The sequence below is a fragment of the Castanea sativa genome, chromosome 5 (genome assembly GCF_040712315.1).
Source record: "Castanea sativa cultivar Marrone di Chiusa Pesio chromosome 5, ASM4071231v1".
NCBI classification, from domain to species: Eukaryota; Viridiplantae; Streptophyta; class Magnoliopsida; order Fagales; family Fagaceae; genus Castanea; species Castanea sativa.
In genome coordinates this window covers 9,561,220-9,584,605 of record NC_134017.1, presented here as the reverse complement: position 1 = coordinate 9,584,605, position 23,386 = coordinate 9,561,220, and the positions used below count along the sequence as shown (strand labels likewise).

Sequence of the window (23,386 nt, the reverse complement as noted above, 5' to 3'; positions counted from 1 at the left end):
GCTCCAAAATAGTAAAATACTTATACCAGTGTCCTAAAACTTTTGAACAGTTTGAAAGAGTCAACAAATGTTCTTTTGCATTTGGAAGAAAATAGGTAAGCATTTACTCCTGTGGGCTCTACGGTTGCAACTTGCAAGCTCGGTTGCTCGACTTCTTGCCAAGAATATGGTGGAAAAAGGAAAGAAACATTGAACCAGTTCCAAAATTATCAGGTCCAATTAGATTAAAGCATATATAAAAGTAAAGTACTAAAGCCCAAGTATTTTTTGTCACCTTAATTGAAAAGAGGAGGATGAGGATGGAACCCATGAACGAGCTCCCAAACCCAATTGTATATTTATATATGAGATTTAAGAAAGGACAATGTTTACACATAATTCAGTTTTTGAACTGAAATCGTATTTTGAAGTCTGGATTTCAGTTGTGTCATGTGTGGAACAAATAGTGTGCACCAAGCCACCAACCATAACCCTTTTTAAATGCTACCACTTAATTGACAATATTTTTAATTATTAAATTAGTACAAAATTAAAAAAAAAAATCATAAATACTTGGTTAACTACCGTTGGAGCAAGTTTGTAAATTTTTCATATTTTATGTAACTTATTTGACGCCAGAAATTAACATCAGCAGCCTAGTTAGTATTTGGAACATCCTCGATTTTTTAATTTTTTGGAGATCATGAGAGAACACCTAGATCTTCAACAACACTTGACAGCATAGGCTGTGTATCAGAATCGGTGTATGCCGATTGATGAGTTTCCTTTCACATATTAACAGAATTAACCACTACAAATTGGGTTGAAGGCTGATTTAGGTACCATTGCTGCACCGGTAATTGTGTTGTACAGGGAAAGGGATGCAGAGAGGGCAAGTGTTTTGAATGGGAAATAACATTTTAGTCAAACCACTTCACCGCATAATGCCACTTCAAAAGTAGATGTATAATTTGTCATCCACTACATTCTTTTTGCTACTACCACTTATATAAGCCAGGATTGGTGGATAGGATACATCTGACAGGCACTATATGGTTTAATCAAGTTTAGTCAATTTAAGTTGTATTTTAGAGTGCAATTTTTCTAAATGTAAATAATAGGATTATGTGAAGACATCAATGACTTCTATTTTTATTTTTATAATATAGATGAGATACAATCTCAATTGTATTTTAGAGCGAGAATATTCGATATTTTAGATCAATAATTTATAAAAATAGAGAGATTAAAGAGGATGTGAATATTCCCCTAGACTATAATCTCCACAACCCGTGTATTAATTAAGCCTTGGAATACTTTTTTTGCGTTGGAAAGATAAAAGACCAGAAGCGTATGGTGGCAATTCCTGTTAGATGGTCAAAACCACCAATGGGCTGGCTAAAACTCAATGCTGACGGTGCTTCTCTCAGCAACCCAAGAAGAGGAGGTTGGGGGAGACCTCATTAGGGACAGCTTGAGCAATAGGGTCAAGGGCTTCTCAAGATCCATTGGGCATGTCACGAGTATTATAGCTGAATTCTAGGCACTCAAGGACGAGCTAATCCTAGCTTCCCAACTAGGCATCCAAAATATTGAAGTTGAACTTGATGCAAAAACAATTGTGGATCTGCTTCACTCTAACATTGTGGCTAATAGGTCCTTATCCTCTATTCTAAATGATTGCAGGTCATTACTAAGCAGGTTTTACCAAGTCAAAGTGGAGCATGTTTTTAAAGAAGCAAATAAGCGTGTTGACTCTTTGGCTAGAAGGGGATGCTCTTTCCAAGAGGATTTTGTTGTGTTTGATTTTCCCCCTTCTACTCTTATTATTTCCTATGTAAATTCGGATGTAGATGGTCTATATTATGGTAGACTTTCTACTACTACTTTGGCCACTATGGCTAGTTAGTTTTTAACGCAAGCTCCTTTTAACACCAAAAAAAAAAAAAAAAGAATTATAGGATAAAAATTAATGATTGAAAATGGTGTGAATTCATATTACCCCATGTCATTAGCCACATCACTCATTCCTAATAATTATTTGTTATTTGTAAAATTAAAGATAAAGAAATAATAATATCTATACAAAATTGTGCACACCCAATAGAGCTTTAATAGCCTCAACCTATATTTGGGCTCACAACTTATTTATATAATGGGCTTTGAGTTTCCTACTGTGAGAAGTCCTTTGCTTTAAGACCCAGTTGTATACTAGTTTCCACGAAATCCTCTATTTTCCTTCTCTAGCTGCTCTCCTCACCACTGATACCAATCCCCCTTGCCCTCTCTTTTCTCCCCAGAGTTGCCAACCTCCACTTCTCACTCTATCCTCCTATTTATAGCCTCAGATAAGTGGAGGTGTTATGATTACTTTCAGATCTTACTAGTGCGAATGGGGGGTCCAATTCCATCGTCTCTAAGTGGATATTCTGTTGGGAATTGTGATAATGGCATTGGAACTGGTTCCCACTTTCAAAAGACTATTTAGCAGCGACGTTTCCTAAGGCAATTCCGTATTCAGAAACGAGATGAATACGGAGGTTAAACGAGCATCCCACACACAAAAGGTGCCCCACATAGGTCTTCCCCGAAACTCCCTAGTAACTAAGGTAAACAACGTAAAACAACACCTATTTCTATACCGATTTTGGAAGAGAGAAGAAAAAAGGGGTGTTTTGTTAATAGGAAGAAGAAAGTGTTTATAGCCATAGTGATATAAACAAGAATACTCATCCGAGCCACAGGAACATGTACATACAGAATACGAGAATTTCTACCTTGTTGAAGATCTAGTGGTGTTACCCGAAGACTTAAATGAATAGCCATTGCTGTTAAGAACAACCAAGATCCAATAAGAATTTGCGTATGCATTCTCGACATGCACACTTCCTGATTAAGGTGTAATGTGATTGGCAGGAGCTCACCTCTGACACGTTTAGAGAGAGGGAGACTGGCCTATTCTAGTATTTAGGCTCTAATTGGGCCTGAAGATGTGTTCGAATCAAGGTCTAAGGCCCAACGGCCTGAGATTGTGCATCGTACCATGGGGCCATGGCTCGAAGTACAATGGGCCCGAATTCGTATCCCATACAATAGCCTCTCCTCGATTCATGCCCGGCTACCAAGGAGGAACCAAGGACAATCCGGTTGGCGCTAGTGATCCTTCGGGGATCCCAACCGCCAATTATTAAACTAACTAGATGACCATCAATATTTTCTCAAAAGGGGCGCCCTGTTAGACTGTCACATCTCACCGCTTCCATAACCCGACAGTTCGTGATTTGTGCCAGCTCGTGTGGAGGGTTACGAAAAGAAGCCAGAATGACTTTCCCGCCTTCTTGTTCATTAAATGCTCTGGCCTTATAAATAGTATCTCCAGATTTTTCATTTTACTCTTTGCATCCTCTCTCCTTTAACTTCCTCTCTGTCGGGCATAATCATCCCGTGCGTTAATACTCCATTCCAGATCATCATTTCCTAGAGCCTAAAGTAAGTTTTCTTTACCCTTTCCTCTTCTTTCAATTTTTCTTCACTCTAGAGTTTAGGAATGGGATAATCACACCTTCTTGCGTCTGAGGTGGCCTTGGCTAACTTTAGAGTAGCCTATGACGTTCCTAGAGATGTTGACATCGCCTACTGTCACGAGGGCGATATTGCTCTCTAGCGACGTTCTAACCCAAATGTAGTATTTTTTTTTTTTCCTTTGATGGCCATTTTAGAGGGTGGGGTTAGGTTTCCCGTTGACCCTCTCATACTCGGTGCCCTTAGATTTTACAGATTGTGCCCCAACCAACTTCCTCCCAATTTTTTCCAAATTGTAAGTTGTGTAAATAGGTTGAACCAACTATATGGGTTGCAACTAAACCACCACGACATAAACTTCATGTATGGTTTATGTCATAACAGTAGGTCCGATTATTATTTAAAAGCTAGGGATGTATGAGTATGGCTCATATCATACCTTCCCGACTCCAACAGAAATTCAACGGAGAGAATTCGTTTGGGTGAGCGGCAATTGGTTTGCCAATGAGCTCCCCTGCCCACTTTCCCCACGAGATGTTGGTCGGTACCGAGCACTTTTATTTGCCTTAGACCTGAGATTTTTTCTTTGCTTACTTTACTTATACATATATTAACCAGTTTTCGTGTTGCATTGGTGCAGAGAGCAAAAGGTTCAAACCCAACCTTAGAGTTGTGCATGTGAGAGACCTCAACTTTGTACTCAGATTGGAAATATTTGTGCACTTGGACGGATAACTCCGTGCATCTCACATGATTCTCGGCTTCAATCCGCTGTACACTACATGGCAGAACTTCAGCCAGGCCCTATTAGTGGATAGCCCCATGTTGTCGTACATAGACGTACGGCACGCCAACTTGCTCCCCCCCTCTCTAATGGTAGGTGAAGTTAGAGACCTCGGCCCCTGGTACTAGGGCTGTACACGGTGCGGTGCAGCCGATTTTTGTGGCCGTTTCTACACCGCACTGGAATCTTCAGTTTCCTAAAAACCCAAGCCACTGCCGCTCCTAAGGAACGGTTCTCCAGCATCCTCGGTGGTGGTTTCAGTCAGTGTAGTGGTCAGTGTCCACCTGTCTATCACACATATAGAAAGGAAGAGATATCTAAATTCTAAAACCAAAATCAAACCCAGAAAACTCAAGGATTCAAACAACAAATCAAAACTTAGATAAAATCTAAATATCAAAATATTCAAAACCCATTACAAACCCAAATGTTAAAACCCATTACAAACCAACTATCTAAGTCTGACTGAGCTAAGTGATGGAGTGAGTGGAGTTTGAAATACTGAGAGCAAAAGTATAAAAATAGAGAGAAAGAGACAAGTTAGAGCGTTAGACAACTGGGTACGTGTGTGGCTGAGTAAATAAGAAAAAAAAAACTTATACAGTGACTTACACTAACCAAATACGACATTGTTTTTCTTTTTTTTTTTGTTTTTTGTTTTTTGTTTTTTGTTTTTTGTTTTTTATTTTTTGTTTAAATGCAAGACAATTAGACAAGACCTGAGTGAGACTATTCAAACTTTAAGAATGACACACGCTAACAATTTTTATTTATTGATGGGCTTAATTCTTTTGACTTCGCACGTAGGTTAGTCATCATCACAAACCAAAGAAAAAAAAAACTGAGAGACTGAGCTCGACGTGCTCAGTACACCATATATTTTTTAATAGAGCATGGCCACGGCATGAGAAACTGAGAGCACATCTCATGGGCCACGGCATGAGAAACTGAGAGCACATCTCAATTAAAATATATATATATATATATATATATATATTAAACATACTCAGTGCGGTTCGGTTCTCGGCGGTGTGCACATCTCGGTGCCAACGGCCGCACCGGTTAGATGTCGAAGTTAAAAAGATGTCATCGACCACCATGCTAAAAACCATCAGCGGAGCTCTGAAGGGGGCGGATTGATGCGATTAGACTGGTTTCAGTCGGTGTTGGTAGATCAACGAATAGGCCTACCCGGTACACTGCTACGAATTCTCTTGCATCAATAAAGGACGCCTCGGCTGATATTATATCTCAAAGCCGTAGAGCCCACATACCTGTTGAGGAGCCTGAAGCCCCGATTCAAGTAGCTGAGTTGGTTAATTCTTCGGAAGCGGAGGCCGGTCAAGGCAAAGAGATGGTGAAAAAGCGAACAATGACCATTGACTGGTTTTTGCCCGGCACCCACCCTGCGGGTCAGCCACAACATCCCCAAGGCAGGGATTAGACTCCTCCCCCTCCTACTGGCCGTATTAGAAAAAGGCAGCACATCGCCGAACAACCACCTAGGGTTTCAAGTGATGCTCCCGTGAGGACCCCTCCTCAGGTATCTAGCGGGATCACGATCTGGGAGCCGACTGGTGGTTCTCAACCCACTGCCCAAGTCGGGACCGATGTGGCATCCTCTTCCCAACCCGAGGTGGGTTGGCAGACTGCCTTCAGACTTGGTGATGAGCCTTTGTTGGTGTTTGCCAACGTAAGGACATGGGCACAAGGCAAAAGGGGGCAGGTCACCTAGAACTTAGTGCGAGGCCTCCTATTGCCCGAGGATTTTCACTTCTTTTCGGACGGGACTGACGAGCCATTGGTTTGGCGGCTGCAATGGCATACCATAGGTGGTAACTTACTGTCCTGTCCTTTTCCATCTGCTATAATGCATGTGTATTCCCTTTGCCTTCACACTTGTCATCTTATCATTGTTGCGTCATCAAGCCGCGCAGTTGACCTACGTCATTGACGAGAGGTTAAAAGAGGCTGTCGTAGATACCGATCGGGAGAAGGCCTTAAAAGACGTTGCGGCTGCCACAACAAAGGAAAAGGGCAAACTTGCTGAAGTCACCAAGAAGAAGGTGTAATTTGCCAAGAAAGCCCAGTTGAAGGCGGAGAATAAATTGACAGAAATGAAGGTTAAGCTGAGGGGCACGGAGTTCAAATTGGCGAAGGCAGAAAGCCTAAATTTGGCACAAGCCGACGAGATCACTGACCTTAAAGTGGCCATTGAAGCCTGTGAGGAGAAGTAGTATAATGAAGGCTTCATGAATGCTGAAAAACTCTGTGGAGTCTATTGTCCATCAAGCCCAACATCATGGGTTCGGGGAGGTGTGGTTAGCAGCCCTACAAGTAATGGGAGTAGCCGAGGATTCCCCACTGAGGAATCCTGAGCAAATTCCATATCCAGCTCCTCCTCCCCTCGTTTAGAGTCAAGCCGGTGCTGCGGACGAAGAGGATACCCCCAGCATGAGGGAGCTAGTGCGCGCGATTGACACTTACATAGAGATGGTTGATCTCAAGGTCAACAAAAATCTCATCGTCGCCGAGGATGCACAGGCTCAGCCACTCCCCGCCAATCAGCCAACCTAGGACGCCCCTAAATGACCGGCCGAGGTCGGAGTCGAGCTCTCGCCCGTTGATCCTCCAATTTGATATTTGAGTTTTAGCCTGCCCTTGTCCTTTTACTTTTCTTGCGTTTAAATTTTCCTTTTACTTGCTTGGTTTGCCTATAGTCATCGGGTTGTGGTGACAGAACAATGGTTAAATTTTGTTTGTTTGCTTTGTTTGATTGGTCACTCGGACATGTTGGCCGAACACTTACTTTAGCTATATTTATGATTGTTTATCACATTGTCACTAAGTTACTATTATTATTTATGTCACTATATTTTTTCTTTTTTAGCATGCTTTCCCTTTCCACTCCTAATGACCGGGTAACCTAATCAAGGCTTGTCTCTGACCGGTGATAAAGACTACTCTTTCACCTACCTTCGAAAAGATAGGCTATAACTTTTATCTATTCAGTGACCAGGGCCGGACTGAAAGAGGTTAGCTTTATCTAGGAAAAATGAGCACCAAGTTCGCGTCCATTTGGCAACGAAGATTAAGGTTGATACATGAAAATGAATGCTAGGCTTTCATTCTTAAGGAAACTAGGTGCTCGATTCTCATCCATTTAACGATTGGGCCTAGCCATGAACAGAATTTTTATTGTTAAGTATATTAATTATAAGGTTTCCACCTTCTTGGTGATTAGGATTGAACTGGGAGCAGGTTTCAGCCCTTAGAATGATTCGATATAAGGTTTCCACTTGCTCAGTGATTAGGATCGAACTAAGAAACAGGTTTCTGTCCTTAAAATAATTCGATATAAGGTTTCCACCTGCTCGGTGATTAGGATCGAACCAAGAAACAGGTTTCTGTCTTTAGAATGATTCGATATAAGATTTCCACCTATTCGGTGATTAGGATTGAACTGAGAAATAGGTTTCTATCCTTAGAATAATTTGATATAAGGTTTCCACCTACTCAGTGATTAGAATTGAACCGAGAAACAAGTTTCCATCCTTAGAATGATTTGATATAAGTTTTCCACCTGCTTAGTGATTAGGATTGAACTGAGAAACAGGTTTCTGCCGTTAGAATAAATAGTATTAGCTCTCACTGCGTTTGTTGACTGGGGTTAATGAGTTAACAACAATGGAACTATAGGTACAAATACACCTGCATGAATAAACATCACCCTCGTATTACTTAATACTTCATACATACAACGTTATACTCAACCCATACTCCTACACACTGGTAGTCAATGGTAAAATTTCTTTAAATTGTGAGCATTCCATGGTCGGAGAAGTGGTCTTTTGTCCAAGTCTTCCAAATAGTACGCCCCCACGCTAGCAATGGCAATTACTCCATATGGTCCCTCCTAGGTTAGTCCTAACTTCCCTCCATTGACATCTCGGGTGTTCCCTACTACCTTCCGAAGTACCAAATCTCTAGCGCTAAACTCCCTTTTCCTTACGTCTCTATTGTATCTCCGAGCAAGCTTTTGCTAATATTTTGCTAGCCGTATGGTCACCGACTCCTGGTGCTCTTCCAGCAAGATCAACTGTCTCACCATTAATTCTACGTTCTTGGCTGGGGAGAATCCAGAAACCCAAGTACTGCACAAATTTATCTTTGCTGGTATGATTGCTTCCACTCCATATGTTAGAGAAAACAGAGTCTCTCCTGTGGATCTCTTCGGGGTTGTCCGATATGCGCACAGAACATTGGGCAATTCTTTGGCCCACCTACCCTTAGCACCCTCCAACCTTTTCTTTAAACCATTCACAATGGCTTTATTGGTGGCCTTAACTTGGCCATTACTTTGCGGATATGCCGAGGTAGAGTACCTGTTCCCGATACCGAAGTTGCTACAAAACTCACGGAAAGCTTTGCTATCAAACTGCAACCAATTATCTGATACGAGAGACTCTGGTATCCCGAACCTTGTTACTATGTTTCTCTATACAAACTTCTTAACATCCACATCTCGGATGTTTGCCCACCTTCAACCTCTACCCACTTGGTGAAATAGTCCACGACCACTAAAACAAACCTTTGATTTCCTATGGGAGGGAATGGACCAACAATATCTAGCCCCCACTACGCAAAGGGCCACGGGATACTAATAGGATTTAGGCTCCCCGCCGGCTGGTGGATCATCGGGGCGTGCTTCTGACATTTCTCACACTTCCGTGCATACTTGATAGCATCCTTTTGCATACGCGGCCACCAAAACCCCTGAGTCATCACTTGGTGGGCTAACGAACGTCCCCCCACGTGGATGCCGCACACTCCCTCATGTAGCTCGGTCAGCTTATGATTGGCTGATAACCAATGCCAAGCAGCTGCCTAGTGTACTTTTTCTACTTCCTTTTCATCAGCTAGCACTCGATCCTCGGCTAAGAAGCAATGATTGGATCTATCCAACACGGTCCAGCTATTGTTATCAATGAAACACCTACCCCTGCGTTAATACTCGGTTCGGCTACTAGCTCCACCTTGATTAATCGGGGTACCTCCTCGATTAATGATGATGCCAATGTGGCCAAAGAATCAGCGTACCGGTATTGTCCTTTAGCCACCTGAATCACTCTCACACTCAGAAAGCAGTCCATAGTTTGCTTTACCAATCGTAAGTATTGCATCATCGGGGGATCCTTGGCCTCAAAGCTTTCCTATACCTGATTTACCACTAATCGAGAATCTGAGTAAACCTCTACTTTCCTTGCACCTAGGTCTAAAACAACCCTTAATCCAGCAAGTAGGGCTTCATACTGAGCTTTGTTGTTAGAAGCCCTAAATCCTAGCCTCTAAGAGTACTCCAATTTTATCCCTTCAGGGGTGATAACTACAATTCCAACCCTGAGTCCTGATGCATTGGACGCGCCGTCCACAAATACCTTCCACGGGAGGACTTCTACGTGATAGACCATCTCTATCTCCCCTCTCGGGGAAAACTCTGCGAAAAAGTCGACGAGAACCTGACCTATCACCTTACTACTAGGTCTGTACCTGGTGTCAAAAGAGCGCAACCAAGTTCCCCACTTAGCTATTCTGCCTATGATCAAATCTCTTCAACAACAATTGTAGAGGATACTCGGTCAGTACATAGACGGTATGAGCTTAAAAATAATGGGGTAACTTCCTTGTAGCATGAACTAGTGCCAATACCAACTTCTCCAGAGGCAAATACCTCGTCTCGGCATCAACCAAGGTTTTACTGATATAATATATTGGCTGTTGCACACCTTGATCTCTCAGTAGCACTCATGGAATGCTTAGACATCGAGAGATACATGTATAAGTCCTCGCCAACCTCTGGGGCTGTAAACATGGGGGCTCGCACCAAATATTCCTCAAATCCTGAAAAGTCTTTTCACACTTGTCATTCCATTGGAATCCCTTCCACTTCTTCAAAAGCTAGTAAAATGGACGGCACTGGTCTGCAAACTTTGAAATAAACCAGTTAAGTGCAGCTAACATGCCGGTCAATACTTGGACTTCCTTTGGATTATTTGACAGCCTGAGGCGCTTCACGGCTTCAATCTGATCGAGGTTGACTTCTATTCCTCTGTTAGTGATCAAATACCCTAAGAACTTGCCAGCCCCCCTCTGAAAGCGCACTTGTCAGCATTGAGGCACATCTTATGTCGTCAGAGTACTTTGAACACCTCTTTGAGATCATCAATATGTTGTGCCTCCCATTTGTTTTTTACCACCATATCGTCAATGTACACCTTAACTGTATGCCCAATCTTATCTCTGAATATTCTCGTCGTCATCCGTTGATAAGTGGCTTCAGCATTCTTTACCCCAAAAGACATCACAATATAATGGTAATTGGCATCAGGGGAAATGAATGTCGTCTTCTTCTGATCATCAGCAACTAGGGAAATCTGATGATAACCCTAGAAAGTGTCCAAAAAGCTCATTCTCGGGTGCCCGTAAGTGGCATCCACTAGCTGATCAATCTTCGACATGGGGAAGCGATCCTTTGGGCATGCTCGGTTCAAGTCAGTAAAGTCAACACAAACTCTCCATTTGCTGCTCTTCTTTTTTACCACCACAGTATTCACAAGCCACCTCGGGAAGAAAATCTCCTTTATTGCCCTAGCCTCCTTCAATCTCTTGACCTTTTGCCTAACAGCTTCGACATGCTCCTTGGCCGATCTCCTCGACTTTTGCTTATTGGGAAGGTACAATGGGTCCACGTTAAGCTTGTGAACTATGAACTCGAGGTTCACCCCGGGCACCTCATATGGGCTCCAAGCAAACACGTCCACATTCTGTACAAGAAGCAACAACATCTCTACCTTATCTTCGTCTTTCATGCTTGCTCCTATCTGGAAACTCTTATCATCGTCCAACAGTATCCTTACCTTTATTAGGTCCTTGGCACCATAAGCTCCCAAATCCTCTTAGGGTTCCTGTAATTTCTATAAAGGAACCTTTTCAGCTGGTTCCTTCTATTTGATCTCCCAGTTAACAACAGCCATCAAGCACTGCCTGGCCACTTGCTAGTTTCCCTTCACTATTGCAATACCTTGCACGGTGTGGAATTTGACCTTCACATGTAGGGTGGATGGAACTGTCCCTATTGTGTGAATCCATGGCCTTCCAAGAATTGTCGTATACAGTGAAAATAAGGCGACTACTACGAATGTCGCCATTACTTCCTTGCCCTCCATGTTTATAGGAAGTGAAATCTACCCTTCTAGGATCACCATTTGACCATCAAACTCCACCTGGGGTGTGTCGTACTTAGAGAGATCCTCGTTCCTCAACGCAAGCCCCTTGAATAGGTCGGGATACATCACTTCAGCACCACTCCCTTAATCTATCAATACCCTCTTCACTATAAAGCCATTTATCCGGGTAGTGACTACCAATGCATCGTCGTGCAGCTAGATCGTTCCTTCCAGATCATTGTTATTGAAGGAAATGGGTTCCCGAGTGAGCTTCAACTTCTTCTCAGAGGGTTGCTTGCCCAGGCAACCTTAGGCCGGCACCACAGTCAATACCCCTCTCCTTCTAGACACCACGATACCCCTTGAAGATGTATGAATGACCTCTATCACTCCCAATGGGGATGGGAGAGGGTTTCCCCGAGGTCGAGTTCCTTGCCCGACATCCTGATTCCTCTGGTCTACCACAAACTCTTTCAAATACCCCGCTTTCACCAGCTGCTCTAAATGATCTTTCAACACCCTACATTGCTCGGTGGTATGCCCCTTGTCTTTATGGTAAGTACATTACAAGTTGATTTCTCCTCGACAGGTCACCCCCATCTTGTTCAGCCACCGGAAGTATGGCTCATTTTTTATTCAATCTACAATTCTGTGCACCGGCTCCTTAAACATCACGTTCACTTCCTCTACCTATGCGACAGGCTCCCGAATCCTTAAATCCCTTCGGGGCCTTGATTGAAAACCCCCTTGCCGAGGCTGACTCATGATCGGAGCTTTGCCCTTATTCTGCTGTCAGTTATCCTCTAACCTCTTGTATTCTTCAATGCGCCTCATCAACTGCCTCATATCCTCGGGTGGTCTCCTTGTCAACAAGTCTTGTAGTTCAGAATCCTCGAGCAATCCCAACCGAATGGTACTCGCTGCAATTTTTTCGTTGCCTCCACCAATCTCGTTGTACAACTCCTAATATCGGTTAGCGTAGCTACAGAGGGTTTTTCCTGCCCCCATTTTCATTGATAGTATTGCGTCCACAGGCTGCGAAACTCGGCTTCATGTCATGAATTGGACACTAAACTCTTGAATTAGCTTGGCAAAACTGTGAATTGAGCCTTTCCTTAATCCATTGAACCACCTCAAGGCGGTAGGCCCAAGACTCGAGGGAAATACCTTACGCATTAGTGCATCGTTATGAGTATGTAAGGAAATCATCTGAATATAATGGCTTACGTGCTCTACCGGGTCCGTTTTTTCGTCATAAGAATTAAACGGAGGCCGTGCAAATCTACTCGGCATGGGGGCTTGTTCAATGTCCCCCGAGTACAACGAACGAGCAGCTATGCGTAATGCTCGGCTCATAGCATCCATAGTAGCATTTTGGGGTCGCTGCTCCTCTGGGGAAATTGAGTCCTGGTCTGCATACTCCCGTGAATGATCCCGATGTTGATGGGAACCAAATTGGTGGGAGCCTGCTCCATACCAACATCCCACGCTAGCCGACGCTTCCTCACGCTCCTTGTGGTCTCTTCTCCAACGCCTACCTCTTGCTTCTAACTCCAAATCTCTTACCAACCTACATAAGTTTTCAAGCTCCATGTCTCTCTCGTCAAAGCGCTCACGCCCCGAAGTGCCTGATATTCTCCAGTGTGTTTAATATGAACCTTCTCTAAGGTCGAACTGCTCTTCCTCCTGCTCATGCTCCTTATTTTCATGCCTCTTTCGCCTTCTTTCTTTCCAAGTAGATCCCCGAGAAGATCTCCCAGAGCCACTTTCAGCGTAGCTTCCTGACTGACCTCTAGGCATTTTCCCAATGTGAGTCTCTGTAGAACCACGACTATGTAGGAGATTCCCACAAATGGCGCCAATTGTGCGCACCTAATAGATCTTTAACAACCTCAACCTATATTTGGGCTCACAACTTATTTGTATAGTGGGTTTTGAGTTTCCTATTATGGGTAGTCCCTTACTTTGAGACCCAGTTGTATACCAGTTTCCATGAACTCCTTCATTTTCCGTCCTTGAGCTGCTCTCTTCACTACTGATAGTAATCCCCCTACCCTCTCTTTTCTCCCCAGAGTTGCCAACCCCTACTTCTCACTCTATCCTCATATTTATAGCCTCAAATAAGTGGAGGTGTTATGATTACTTCCAGATCTTACTAGTGCGAATGGGGGGTCCAATTCCATCGTCTCTAAGTGGATGTCTTGTTGGGAATGTGGTAATGGCATTGGAATTGGTTCCCTCTTTCTAAAGACTGTTCTGCTGCGACGTTTCCTAAGGCAATTCCTGGCAACTGAGAACGGAAGGCATTCTCGGCATGCGCACTTCCTAATTAAGGTGTAACGTGATCAACATGAACTCACCTCTTACACGTTTAGAGAGAGGGAGACGGGCCTATTCTGGTATTTGGGCTCTAATTGAGCCCGAAGATGTGTTCGGATCAAGGTCTAAGGCCCAACGGCCTGAGATCGTGCGTCGTGCCATGGGGCCATGGCCCGAAGTTCAATGGGCCCGAACTCGTATCCCGTACAAATATATAATAATCATATTTAGAAATTAATTTGGTTTCTTGGTTTTTTTTTCTCCCCATCATTCTTCAAATCATTTCCCCCTTTATTAACTCTTATTTTCCCCCATAATTCTTCACCTTATCATTACTCTTCCTTAAACTCTTCATCTCCATTTTTTTACTCTTCTTCTCCCTATATTCTTTTCAATAAATTTTCTATTACTTCATATGCGCCTCTCTCCTATTTATTCCATGTTCTTCCTACAAAAAAAAAATGATTACTCACTCTTTCTCTCTCTTTATTTGACTTTTTTTTGTGTGTGTGGATTTATTATTGTTTTTGCCACTTGTTAGAAATTATGGTTAACAAAGACCTGACCGTTGACGGTGGTGTTGGAGCTTGCTCCACAGTTGATTAAGTACTTGTCAGGAACAGTGTAAGCTGATGAAAGAAGTAGAAGTGAAGAGAAATAGAGAGGTAAGAAATGGCAGAGTTTGAAAAGACTCTTATGGAAGTGAAGCATTTCCATGGATTTTTGGTGAGACTAGCTAGTTCTTCAGAGGTTATGATAGGTTGCTGAGGATGAAATAAAGTTGGTAATAATATTTAATAGTATGCATAAATCTAATGGAAAATTTTTAAACGAAGACTTTGACTTAAAAGCATATACGGATTCACCAAGATGTGTCTCACCAATCAAGGAAATGTCTTCTCATATAAATTTCTTTAATTTAGTGGCCTTCTGTAAAGTACTAGTAGAACTTAGTCCACACAAATGTTTTTGGCTCTACAAGTTAAGTTAGCGCCTTTTCAAAAAAAAAAAAAAAAAGTTAAGTTAGTAATTGGGGGATAGATTTTTATGAAAAAAAGAAGAAGAAGAAGAAGGAAGGAAATGTTAAAATATAAAGACCCAGAGATATAGAAGTTAATTTCATTGAACAAGTGGGCTAATAAGCTGATGGCGTTTTTCAGCCCTACCTGAAGTTTGTGTTTGGTGGTCGATCCTTCTATAGAAATATGTTGCAACAGTGTTGGGGATCGCTTAATTCATGGAGCATAGGCCTGGGCCAGCAAGAGCATTTTTGGCTTGTTTTGGACCCATTGTTTCGGTATATATTTGTTGCTTCAGAATTAGGGGTGCTTGCATCATTGTACTGTAGCCACCTCTGTATTTTTCTCCTTGACATTATGAAAATTGCAGCAACTTCATGGATGTAAGCATGTTGCCAAATCACATAAATCTTTGTGTGTGTGTGTGTTTTTTTTTTCTCTTTATTTTTGCATCTCATAGGTTATGGGAATTAGGTTAAATTCTCAACACAACATCCGCATCCTACCAATAATTTATTGGTAAAGTAGATATCATGTAGGAAAGTATTTAACTATGGAAATTTTGATTTACATGAAAATTAAGAAAGAAGGATTTTTTTTTCTTTTTTTTTAAATGAGGCAGAGCTAATATGAATGAAAGGTTTTTATGGAAAAGTCATTACTCACCAAATCACAAAGAGAATAAGAAATAAATGAGATATTTTATTGAAATTTATGACAGAAGGAAGAGCACAGCAGTATTGAAGGCAACTGTGCAAGTAGTGGAGAGGTTATTCTAAAACTTGTTTTCCCATATCTTTAAGAATGGCATCAGTGGGTTGTCTCAGTGTCTCAAGGTGAAATTCCTCATTAGAGCTTCTTGTACTACTGGGTCATGCCTCATAAATCAAAATTATAGTTTTGCATTTTTATTTTGCTATTATCAATCATCAATTGACAAATGAGACCCCAATTAACAAATAAAGAGGCCACACAACCCTTTATTGCTTGCTAAAACACTACATATCACCTTGCTGTTAAAAGAGTAAGCCCAAACTTTTGCGCTTTCAAGGTTGGTTAATTTCTAGGAATTGAATCCTTGGTTCTAGTAATTGATTCTTTTGTATTTTTTGGTAGTCTAGCCCTATTTTGATTTTGTTTATATATTTCAAGGGGTCATGAGTTCATAGTATAATCAAGGTTCTATTGATAAAATGCCAAACTACCTTCCAAGGTGGACTTGAAGCACCGAGATTCAGAAAGCCCCTTTTTAAAATCTAGAATCACAATGAGAAATTGCATACATAAGCATTAAAACACAATGACCCTACTGCCTTCTCACGGCCTACACACCTACAACCTCAGCCAAGCCAGAGAGCACACCACTTCATTTTTGTGCAATGTACCATCCATGTAAACTATAAATATTATCTCAAACTTAAATACAAGCCAAAATGGAACATCAAATTACAAAACCAACATGATAGATAGTAGCTCACCTGTTGAAACAGAGCTACAGTAGGGGCAAGGATGACGCATATGCATATGCTCTTCTGGGGCTTCCTTATCAAGTGACCCAACTTGTGTATAAGCAGTACAGCGATCCCAAATAAACAATAATATTCTCCTCCAAAGCTTTTTGGCATAGCTCCAACTGGTACCTTCAGAAAACATATATACAAAACAACATAACTCACAATTAGCTCCTATTTTCTTGGAAAAAAATGCATTTTATTTAAAGGAAATAAATTACCGGCAAAGCCAAACACAGCTGGCTTGCTTGAGCTGTGCGTATGTGTTTGAAAAGTTTCTGTGAAAATTATAGGATAAAGAAAAAAAATTTATATGTTCTGAAGGGAAACCAAAAAATTAAGAACTCAAGAAATAAGTCTGGAACCACTATTTCAGCCCATATAATTCAAAAGCTTTTTACTATTTCTACATAAATTTACCTCAAGTTTCCTTGTAGCCAAACAAAAATAGCACCAAACCCAGTTCCACTTTATCATCATCAGCATCAACCCCAGAGACGCTCAAAGATGGTAGTACGATCGTCTCTGCCATCTAACATTGAGTGGAAAAGAAAACAAATTTTACTAAATAAATAAAATTTTGTTTATAGTAAAACACAATAAGGACTATTTTAATTGGCAATAACACAATTAATGATATTTCATTGATAGAAATCAATAATATTCAGTGAGAGCTTACTTGCCACACACAAACACACCAGGAGTTCTAGAAAAAACTTCATTTTTAAAATCAAATTGTTTAAATGAAAAAAAATAATAAAAATGATATTATATTTACCTCAAGTTTCCTTGTAGCCAAACAGAAATAGCACCAAACCCAGTTCCACCCCATCAGCGTCAACCCCAGAGACACTCAAAGACGGTGTAGTGGTAGCACCAAAACCCATGCTACTGGCTGTAGTATGATCGTCTCTGCCATCAAATTTTTTATTCTATCAAAAACAATAATAATAAAATGATGATAATAAGGTTCCGTTTGGATACAGCTGAAAACTAAAAATTAAAACTGAAAAATACTGTAGTAAAATAATTTTTTAATGGGTAAAAAACATTGTTCATGCCTAAAATTACTGGTCATTGGCCTAAAACACTGTTCATGACCAATGGATAGTGACACGTGCGCGTCTAGCAAAAAAAAAAAAAAGGTTGAAACTGAGCGTTTTAGCCCAATTCAAACCCATCCTAAAGTTACTTTGGATTCCTCTTTCTTACAATTAGAGAGTTTACCTTTGGCCTTTATGTGCGTAAATTCCCAATCCAATTTTCAATTAGATTAGGGTGTTCTATCCACTTCAAATGTGGTGGTTCGTCATCCAAGCTTCCCTTAATTTCAAAATCTTTCACTGAATCATGATCCTTATATGGAGTGATTATGCAACTGCTAAACCCAACCTTATTTTGTTTTATACCTTCAATGTCTTACTCAAATACCAAATGGGCTCCACATTTTGTAAACTCCAAGCATTCATTGAAAGTTTCTAATCTTACCTCAATTTGGCTGAATGCATAAGCATCTGCTCGATTCAATACTTCTTTCAAGGGTATATAGGGAATATATAGCAGACAAATCTGATATGATTCAATCTTACCAAATTCCTCAGATATTGAAATGCCCCCCATTTTAATATAGTTACGTTCGTTGATTCTAATACGATATACAAGTTGCTGCTCTTGATGGTAAAGTGGACGACGATGCTGGCGAAATCTAAAAACAGCACACACAGCAATTCTCATAAATTTGTTACATAATAATAAATGTGAAGGCACTTCTAGATTCACTGAACTCCCCACATTTTGGTGCCCAAACCAATTCGGAATTTCACTTCCAAGAAATATGAGATATGAAATAGTCTGAGAGCGTTTCCGAAACAAACAAATCATGATACTTTTAGGAAGGCAAACAAAATTATTTCATTTTTAATCAATGGAATCAGGATACTTTCTAAAACAAACAAAATTATTTCATATGAGAGAGAGAGAGAGAGAGAGAGAGAGACCTTAATGTTATAATGTCTTAGCATTGTTGACAACAGGTCACTATAGCCTTCATTCTTAATCAATTTGTTGCAATTGAGAAGAAGTAGATTCGGCTGAAAATCATATTCTGGTCTTAATGGTAATGTTTCCAATGAGGTACACCCTGTTGCATCCATATATTTAATACTTAATGGAAGCTTGGGACACATTTGAAGTTGAGTGCAACCAGCCAAAACAAGTTGTACCAGATTAGACAGTAGAATGATACTTTTAGGAAGGCAAACAAAATTATTTCCCCTAAGATTTAAAAATTCTAAAGATGACAAGCTCCCAAGAACACTAGGAATTGTTTGAAGATTGCAATAGCGTAGATCCAGATAGGTTAAAGAACATAAGCCTTGTAACATGCCCATGAGATTTGGACTACTTCTTGGCTGCATTAAACGAAAACTAAGAAGCATATTAGACGATTTAGATGACAGCCTCACACATTCACGGAGAGATAGCACCCTAAGATTTTTTAAGTGAACAACAGACGAAGGTAGCCTTATTATTGCAGTTCCACTCACGTCTAGCTTCTCCAAACCTTTAATATTCCCTAAATTCTCTGGTACTTCTTTAAGTTTTGAACAGCCAAATAAAATGAGAATCTTCAAAGATATTAAACAGCAATAGGCATCCAAAAGACTAAAAAGATTTTTGCAATTTCTTAGATCCAATTCAATAAGGCCAATTAAATACTCCGCAGAGAATGGTAGTTCGCTTATAGTTGTCTCATTCAAACAAAGTTTTGACAAACACGACATATTTCCTACAATTTTTGGAAACTTCTTCAATCTCGAACAACCACCAAGATCGAAAATTTCAAGTGCTTCCAAGCTGACCTTGTGAGGAAGGTTTTCGAGACATTTGCAACCATTCAGATCCAATTGAATTAGTTGTTTGAGATCTCCAAGAGATGAGTGAATCTTATATAGTCTTGCACAATGTCGAAGAATCAATTGCTTAAGCTTTGGGGCTCCACTAAGGTCCGGGATCTCAATCCAGTTTTGAAAGCCACTTAGGTCCATGAGTTTTAACTCATCCAAATTCTATTATAAACCAATAAATAATTAGATAAAGATAGGACTTAATGAAAAGGAATAAAATGCACATTTGCATAACTAAAATCTTACCATATTTCCTTTCCATAGTTGTTTGATCCCACTACAATGCATTCTCAACTCAACAAGTTTGTTTGGTTGGAAATTGGTTGGTATGCATTTTAAATGATATCCATGCCATTCAAGAACACACAACTCATTAGGTAGATAACTGAGGCCTTGTGGAAGTTGCACCGCACCTCTAAAATTGTGTTTTGGAAGTTGCATACCATTTATGAAGTTTTGTAGAAGTCCCTTATTACCAATTTTAAGCAATCTCAAAAACTTCATCTTTGAGAAAGCTTCAGCACTCAATTGTTCCTATTTTTGAATAGGTAGGTTTAGCATTATGCCTTCAACTACTTCTATTCCCTAATAACCAAAAACAATGAAATCAGAATAATTAGTAAAATCTTAAAATTTTTAATGATAATATATGTACTTATTTAAGTTCAAGTTTATATTAGTCAGCGTACAGTATTATTCTTTAATACATGAATGACATCCTCATAAATCCACAACCTACTACGTCTACCAGGCTCTTTAGGAGATTCACGAAGAACTATTTATTGACCCATATCTTGTAGCAAATCATGCATCCACAAAGTTCTTCCGTTATCAATGGTTATGAGAGATTTGCCCACAAGAACACCAATATTGTAGTCTGGATAATAGCCAAAACTTTCCAGTATATCTCTTATAAAATCTTTGTTCTCTCCTTTGAAAAAACATGCAATATCTAAAAACAATCCTTTTTGTGAATTTGTTAGCTCATCAAAACTTATTTGAAGTATATCCAAAATGTTTCTATTAGATTCTTCTTTTAGTTTATCTAGAGCACTTTTCCATTCATTCGTTCTTTTAGCAAACAATGAAGAACCTAAAATTTTAAGAGCTAAAGGAAGGCCTTTAGCATAATTCACAAAGTCCTTAGACAAATTCACATAATTTTCTTCAAGATAAGGTTTATGAAAAGCTCCCCAACTAAAAAGTTGCAAAGCATCATCATTACTCAACCCCTTAGCTATATATATATCATTCACACCACATCTTACCAATATATGGCTATCTCTGCTTGTTACAATGATTCTACTTCCTGGACCAAACCAATCATGCTTTCCTGCTAATGCTCCAAATTGTTCTTCTTTATCCACATCATCAAGAACAATAAAAACCCTTTTATTACATAGTGTATTCCTTATAATATCAATTCCTTCACAAACGTTCCATATATTTATTTCACTTTTCATGAGGATCTTAGAAAGAAGTTGTTTTTGTAAAGAAACTAGACCTTGATTTTTAGTTTCTTCTCTAACATTAGCAATAAAGCTACTAGCTTCAAAGTTACCAAAAATTCTTTTATAAATTTCCTGCGCAAGAGTTGTTTTGCCTATTCCACCCATCCCGCATATCCCAACAAAGCGAACACCACCCAACCCTCCGCCTAAGTATGAATCCAACATTTCCTTTACATAGGAGTCCATTCCAACAAGGTCCTTAGAAACACTTGAGAATTTACTATACAACTCACTAAATATCCATCCAGTGATTTCTTGGATAACTATTGATTCATGCCTGCAAAAAAAATAGCAAAACAATAATTTTGATGAGGCAGAGATAGCCACATTTAGATACAAAACATTCAACATAAGCATAGTCATAGCTTCGTTCAGCCACTTTGAGAGTGCCTAATTAGATTTAGTCCTCTGTTGTACATTTCTAGGATTGCTATTTTCATGCACCCTTATTTTTTATTAAAAAAAAATTTAAACAATTGAAGTATTAACTATATAATTCTACTTTTCGCTAACCACTTGCTTTGGAAATTTTTACATTCTTATCAAGACTATTTTGCAGGAAACATGAACTATAAATTGGAGGTAGGAATTCGAATGAAAAGACTACAGGTAGGCCAGTAGTTTATAAAAAAGAAAAGCTAAGGACCCCACGAGTTACTAGTAGAATGAGGATTACCAAGTTCGTGCCTTTTGCTCATATTGGGTAATATAGGGTCTACCATGCCAAAGTATGCAAAGGTTCATCCAAAGTCCAATTTGAGATTATAATTCCCAAAGTTTACAAGGGAAAAAGAAATTCATTACTAGATGTATTATAGGGCAATTTTAGAGCTATTTGGGGACAAATTTGCTGTAAGGCCCAAGTCTGCGTAATTATGTACTTGCATGACAAGAATCTAGTCCTACTAGGATTATAATAGAGTTAGACTAAATTTTTCTATAAATACTTCAGTACTCTCTCATCATGTGGCCATGTAAAAAAAAAAAAGTATATATAAATAAATTCAGGAAAAAACAAGTTGACCATAAATAACATTATTTCAGAGAATTTCTTACTTATTCTTTAAATCCCATCCAGCAAGATTAGCAACCTTTGTCAGAGCAGCTTTCCATGTTTGTACAATTTCTATATTATCTTCGAAACTCTCTTCATGTTTAGCAAAGGCTTCTGCAAAAATCCCACTATGATTCCTCACATCACTAGGATCCACATAGTGAAAAATAGGTAGAACTACCAATCCCGTCTTTTCTATGCACTCAACGATCTTTGTTAGTTCAATCAAGCACCACCTTGAAAAAGCGTAATCTCTTGATAGAATAACAACAGCAAATTTTGATTCTTCTATTGCTTTCAAGAGCTCTGGGGCAATTAGTGTTCCTTGCTTGAGTTTTTCATCGTCCCTAAAAGTTGATATGCCTTTTTTTATCAAACTAGCATATAGATGGTCTGTAAATTTTGTGCGGGTGTCCTCGCCTCTAAAACTAAGAAAAACATTGTATTTCTGTCTCTTGGAAGAAGAAAAAGAAGAAGAAGAAGCTAATGGAATTAAAGCCATGTAGAAAATGGATGAGCTTAAACAATGAGGTTAGAGGTTTAGGAAATTGCTAGTGCAATTGAAAAAACTCAAAAAAGTAAATTTATTAATGCATAAGAAAGGAATATACTTTTTGCTTTTCAATGGAGAGGTAGGCCCCAGCCCGTATGGTAAATTGGTAATGGAAGCATGCATGCTAAGAGATGGGTCAAGTCAACTAGAGTAATGTTGGTGCCACAACCTGTGCCACAACTTGCTCACGTGGCGAGTTGTGAGTAGTGGACGGGTGATGGTGGGTCCATGTGGGGACACCCCTCCACCGCTCACAACTCACAAGTTGTGGCACAAATTGTGCAACAAATTATGGCACTAGCATAACTTAGTCAACAATTCATTTTCTATGAGGCATCAAATTCATTTTCTATTAGAGTAGGTGGCAATCAAAGTCGCATAGTCGCATGTTCTTGAGTCTTGAGTCATCACTCTCTCCAAATATATCTTTGAGCAATAATGTCACCTTCTAAAATGTGTTTTCAGCTATTTTTTATTTATCTATAGCACCGACTATTTAAAAAGATCCCACGTTCAATGTTTTAACATTGTAGAGATTTTTGTATGTTTCTACTTATTACACTAATATCTAAAATAATGTTAATCAACCTTTACATCTTAAACAATATAATTTTTTTTACTAATATTATATATATATATATATATTTGTTTTACTTTGAGTTGTGCTATGGTCACAATATTTTTACAACACTTTACAATAAATTCTATGTGATAAGTTATTAGTTTTAACTTAAATCTATCACTGAAATTAGTTTTTTATCCAATAATAATAGTTAATAACAACTTGTCACTTAATATTTATTATAAAAATACACAAAGATAGATTTTTTTCCTTCTCCCGCTTTATTACTGTAAAGTTGTGATTTACAACTATGTTTTTGTTGGCTTTAATTGTATTTTTTGTTCAATCATTGCTCTGTCTGTTTGTAGGATTTAATGTAAGAGTTGAGTGTGAGAGTATGGTGAAAAATTGTGAAGATAATGAAGTTTGCAACTGGCTCG

The 23,386-nt window shown here is 39.5% G+C and overlaps 1 protein-coding gene, 1 long non-coding RNA gene and 1 pseudogene across 2 annotated transcripts; all 3 read right to left on the bottom strand.

The window, feature by feature from the left end:
• Positions 1-8,327: 8,327 nt before the first annotated feature.
• LOC142634694 (uncharacterized) lies at positions 8,328-11,154 on the bottom strand. The gene is made up of 7 exons (XM_075808973.1): positions 10,858-11,154; positions 10,540-10,731; positions 10,287-10,435; positions 9,724-9,835; positions 9,505-9,633; positions 9,286-9,405; positions 8,328-8,723 (listed from the first exon to the last, which is right to left on the bottom strand). Exons 1-7 carry the CDS (start codon positions 11,152-11,154, stop codon positions 8,328-8,330), a joined length of 1,395 nt encoding a protein of 464 aa, XP_075665088.1.
• A 5,229-nt stretch (positions 11,155-16,383) lies between these two features.
• Positions 16,384-17,232, bottom strand: LOC142636061 (uncharacterized). Its single transcript, XR_012844248.1, has 3 exons — positions 17,139-17,232; positions 16,781-16,892; positions 16,384-16,489 (listed from the first exon to the last, which is right to left on the bottom strand). It is a non-coding gene; the product is annotated as an uncharacterized LOC142636061 (long non-coding RNA).
• Positions 17,233-17,596: 364 nt separating this feature from the next.
• Positions 17,597-22,333, bottom strand: LOC142634693 (TMV resistance protein N-like; annotated as a pseudogene).
• Between the last annotated feature and the right edge of the window lie 1,053 nt (positions 22,334-23,386).